Genomic DNA, 4,758 nt, shown 5'->3' on the forward strand with positions numbered 1-4,758 from the left:
TATGAAGTCATAGCAGTGCTGCCAATATCTAAAAAAATAATTTCCCAACGACATGGAGATTTAATCTCATCTTGGAGGAGAAAAGGGTTAAAGCACCAGCATAGCCCATTCGATCACGCAAAATTGGTTGCCCGAGTCGGCCGTGACTGTGATGAAGAAACCGGAAGAGGAAATAAGGTTATAAGAATCATTTTAGAAGGTAATACGCTAATTTAATTATTGAGCAACTGTATCACGAATTAAACTAATTTACCTATAATAAATAATTTAAAAGCCCGATTAAGCATTTATAAGGATTTAAAAGAATGAAGTGGTACCTGGGTCCGATTCAATCGGCTATTGCTGAAGCAAAAACGGAAAGAAAAATATTTTTAGTCTTCATTGAAGGTATTTTAAAGTTAATTGGGATCAATTTTAAAATAAGGTAGGAATTATTATTAAAATATCGCCGTTCTAAGGTGACGATGAACCATCAAAAGTAATGTCTGAGACTTATAATGAAAATGGTGTATCAGAATCTCTGAAAGATGATTGTGTAGCCATCAAGTTAGCCACAAATAGGTAGTCTGACCATTTCATTCTCCCTTTAAGCCATGACGAGTTAGATTGTTGATTTATCAAATTAATCACGTTTATTTTCTTTAGTGACCAATTTCGCATGTTTTCCCAAATCTGTAAGCCCATGAATTTTAAAATTATAAAGGCAGCGTTAACAAAAATTCATTCTTCCATCTTTAGATCCTGTTATTATCGTTCCGTCTTCATTCTTTATCGGAATTGACGGCGTTCCTTTAGAAGTAGTTGGGGGAAAAGTCAGTGTTGAAGAATTTGAGACCAAAATTGAGAATGCCTTGAAAGTGAGATGTCCTTCTTCAGTGACATTTATTAATTATTTAACTTTTTGTCATTGAAATTTCCAGTTACATAAGAGCAAAGTAAGTAATTTAAGCTCGGCAAATGCGGAAGGCGCGACTTCGAGCCAACAACCTGATCCACCATTGGATGATAAAGTTGAAAGGTAAAACGCTAGCAATTTTTCCCTAAAAGGCAACTGTTGCAGAGGGAATCATGAACTCCGACAACCCTGATGCGGAGTTGTGGTATTTAAAGTTGATTTTTGTTAAAGGGCGAAACAGTTAATTGAAGAGAGGAGATTACAGAAACTGAGAGAAGAGCGAGATGTGAGTTCGATTGCGAATCTTATTCGCGATGCGTTTGCCAAGGCTTAATGCGCGTTAAGCCTTGGCACACGCATCGCGAATAAGGTATAGTATATTACGTTGGGAATTTAATAATTATGACGTGAATATTCAGGAAGAGAAAAGGAAGGAAATGGAGAAACGTCGTGTTGGTCGAGAATTGCAAAAGTTTAAAGAGGAGCAAGAAAAGAAGGAAATGATGAAATGGGCCGAAGAACGACAAAGAGAAAAGCAAGAAGATAAATTGGCTCGTGAAAGAATAAAGGCCCAAATTGCTCAAGATCGTGCCGACCGAATAGCCAGACAACAGAACACTGCGCCAGCCGCCACTTCCGAAAAGTAACTATTAGAAAAATATAAAACGGGGTCCTAACATGTCAGGGAAAACATCTAAAAGTCGGGGGAATTTGAATCTACTCTTTTTGTGGGAATAGTGGCATTCATCGTCGCGATTGTCTTTATAGTAGTGAAGCCTCAAGTTCGGTCGAACGCAGCAGCCCTCCTCCACCCGCCGCCGCCGCGAGTAACAGTAATCAGTGTCGCATCCAGTTCAGACTACCCGACGCCTCAACAAGAACTCAAGAATTTGAGGCGACTGACAAAATGAATTCCGTCTTTGGATTTGTGCAACGAGTAATTGGCTTCTCGAACATTATCCTGGCCACCACATTCCCCAGACGACAATATACCAAGAAAGAGAACGGAAACAGCACTCTACGCGAACTTGGACTTGTACCGAGTTGCGTCTTAATAATTATTCCCGTAAGTCCTTGTATTAAGGCGCAAAAAATAGTGGAACGCGTTTACTCGACTTACTAACCCACCTTTTCTTCTTGTATTGTCAACAGAATAGCAGTGTCTCTGGTTCTAGTCTGTCAACTGGTCGCGGTGGCGGAGGAATATTATCAATATTCTACTCTCTATTGACTCCATTGTTCTTCGTCTGGAATTTAATGTTGTCGTTTGTGGGTAGAGGAGGGACGGCGCAACCGACAATCGCTCCACCTCCTGTGACGTCGCAAAATAATCCCCGACATCCTGATTCAGCCGCGAACAGAGCCAGTTCAAGCAGCAGCAGCGCGGCTCCCGCGTCAAACGCTCGACCAACAGCCAATGACGCGAGACCCGGATCTTCCGCGGGATCGAGCAACAATAGTCCATCTCAGTAAGAATCAATATTGATTTATGTCGGAAGGAAACGTGAGTGTGTGTAATTTAAAATTGCTAATGCAATTGTAGAAGATATCGTCGTGATGGAAATATACATCGTTTAGCCAATGACAGTCCCGATGATGATGATGAAAATAATACTTGGAATGGAAATTCCACGCAACAGCTGTAATAGTTTAGGTAATACATAATAGTTAGCGAGAACATATCTCAATGGATGTCCTAAGAATATTGGTCCAATAATAATTTCTTTCAGGTTTGATATCCACGATGATAAGTCCCTGTCGCGTCTTAATCTTAAGCACTGTCTAAGGGAATATGTATTGTATATATACAGGTTCTGCGTTAATTCCACAGATCTTTTTCAAATGAAATTCTCTAATTAGTTCAACATTGTTAACCTTTTTTTTAATTTGAATAAACCAAAAAGATCCTTTGAAAACGCACTCTAATTGGTGTACATTATACTATTATAAATAAAATAAAGTTTATTTGAAACAAAACTTTCGAGAGTACTAAACCTTTTTTAATGAACTTCCGATGTATCTACTTCTTATTGCAAATTGTGGCTTATAGAGCTAGCTATCTCAGAGGCCTTAGTGTGACGTCACCCGTGCTATTTGTCCATAGAACCAAAGTGGTACCAAACATGGCCACCCATTGCCAAAGCTAAGCCCGTGACGTTTTAGTTCGCTACTGACGTCACAACTAAGGTAGCTCTATAAAGCTATCTCAGAAGCTTTAGTGTGACGTCACCCATGATCAAAGCGGTACCAGACATGGCCACCCACTGAAAAAGATAAGCCCGTGACGTTTTACTTAGGCACTGACGTCACAACTGAGGTAGTTCTACAGAGCTATCTCAGAAGCTTTAGTATGACGTCATCGATGCAATTTGGCTATAGAGTAGTGTCGGTTGAGAGGGGAGTAGACTGTGTATCCCTCCCTCTAGGCGCGCTTTTGTAAGAGAGGATACCGTACGCGCCTGGTAGGGGGGATGACACTGAGCTAAGAGATAGAAGGGTATGACGTTTGCATACGTAGAACTGGCATTACTCTATAGAACCAAAGCGGTACCAAACATGGCCGCCCGCTTCCAAAGCTAAGCGCGTGACGTTTTACCTTGGCACTGACGTCACAACTAAGATAGCTCTATTTACATGTGTAGTACTCGCGAGTATTGACTATAGCCTATTGAAACCTTGTAATAAATAATTCTAATAATTCCAGAAGAGACGCAAACACCACAGGAGCGATGTTGGGTTATTTCCCTGGTGCCAAGAAGCACCGCTAGAGGCAGTGCGAGTTGGCTAGCCTGCCTCCGCGTGTACTGAACTCGGGACCAACTCCGTCTGGCGTTGCCTCTTGGTGGTTGGCGCCAGGAAAATAACCTTAAGAGGGCGGCCTCCCTTCTGTGTGTTAGTTTCTCTTTAAGTATTTAATGGAATGGTCTATAGCGATAATAATCAAGCGGAGCCTTTTGAATTGGGGAAAGTTTTCTCATAGAGCTCAACAAAGAGGGTTGCTAAACATGGGGAGGGGGTTGGACAGCCCCTTCAATGGGGTGAAAGATAAGAATTTTAACAGGCACAAGCGAAGTGGCGTGATTTTCCAGATAAGTCATTTTAGGGTTCTATCAAGAAGTTATATCTAGTATCTCAGAGAGAAGGTAGAAATTCGCCAGATTTCCAGCTTTATCTCCAGTCCAAACGTAGGTCCGGAGTCAATCCCCGTCTCTAAATTACAACCAGCATCTCATTGGTTCTTGAAAACTCACGTCAGCGCGACGACGCGAGTGACGAAAATTACAGTCATATTTTCCAACTGAGGAGAGGCGAAATAGCCCGGCGCCTCCTTTTACGTCCCCCCTTGTATTTTGAAAGGGGGATTGGGACTATGGCGCGCGAATACAAAGGCATCTTATACCTTCTCTCTGAGATACTGATATAACTTCTTGGTTCTATATTGGGGCTAAACTTGTTGGAATGTTGTTTTTCCAAGTTTCACAAGTATTTGCTAATGGTGGGGGTTATTTTATGGCTATAAAGGGAAAGGACCAAAAAAATGTAACAAAACACTTTGCCTGTCAAGTTGATATATTTCCCTGTATTGTGTCGATTTTTGGTAACCTTGAAAATTCTTTTAAGCAGCTAGTTTTCTCAGAATTTTAAAGGCAGGCCTATAGCGACGTACATTGTATTGAAGGTAGGGCTATATTTTACCACTGTTTACCCAAAATCTTAGCAAAGGCATATAGATAAAACCAGTGCCATAGAGGGTCAGTGGGAACCTTGAAAATTATTTGATAGATTCTTCGGAATTTTTAAGGTATAGCGACACTTGATTGAAGCATAAGCTAGGGCTTTTTACGAGGGGCTAATCACTGTCA

General features: G+C 41.1%; 1 protein-coding gene across 2 annotated transcripts; it reads left to right on the forward strand.

The window, feature by feature from the left end:
• The first annotated feature begins 58 nt into the window (after window positions 1-58).
• Window positions 59-2,872, forward strand: LOC149651354 (UBX domain-containing protein 4-like). 2 transcript variants are annotated; one of them, XM_089848241.1, is made up of 12 exons: window positions 59-199; window positions 275-387; window positions 459-561; window positions 646-674; window positions 739-857; window positions 921-1,018; window positions 1,127-1,181; window positions 1,315-1,538; window positions 1,664-1,961; window positions 2,048-2,364; window positions 2,439-2,549; window positions 2,626-2,872. In XM_089848241.1, the coding sequence occupies exons 2-11, from the start codon at window positions 306-308 to the stop codon at window positions 2,539-2,541; spliced, it is 1,428 nt and encodes a 475-aa protein (XP_089704367.1). In that variant the 5' UTR covers window positions 59-199; window positions 275-305; the 3' UTR covers window positions 2,542-2,549; window positions 2,626-2,872. The 2 variants fall into 2 exon arrangements, with proteins under 2 accessions (XP_089704367.1, XP_089704366.1); XM_089848240.1 differs by having other exon boundaries at window positions 151-387.
• The last annotated feature ends 1,886 nt before the right edge of the window (window positions 2,873-4,758 follow it).

Source organism: Phalangium opilio, unplaced genomic scaffold (assembly GCF_054372755.1).
Source record: "Phalangium opilio isolate 3A_F unplaced genomic scaffold, DU_Popi_V2 ptg000082l_1, whole genome shotgun sequence".
NCBI lineage: Eukaryota > Metazoa > Arthropoda > Arachnida > Opiliones > Phalangiidae > Phalangium > Phalangium opilio.

Excerpts from the sequence above, each read along its gene's own strand:
- LOC149651354 (XM_089848241.1), top strand. The coding sequence starts at position 306 with ATGAAGTGGTACCTGGGTCCGATTCAATCGGCTATTGCTGAAGCAAAA. Across the intron at positions 675-738 it reads TCGCATGTTTTCCCAAATCT|ATCCTGTTATTATCGTTCCG; the intron begins GTAAGCCCATGA and ends TTCCATCTTTAG. Across the intron at positions 2,365-2,438 it reads AGCAACAATAGTCCATCTCA|AAGATATCGTCGTGATGGAA; the intron begins GTAAGAATCAAT and ends ATGCAATTGTAG.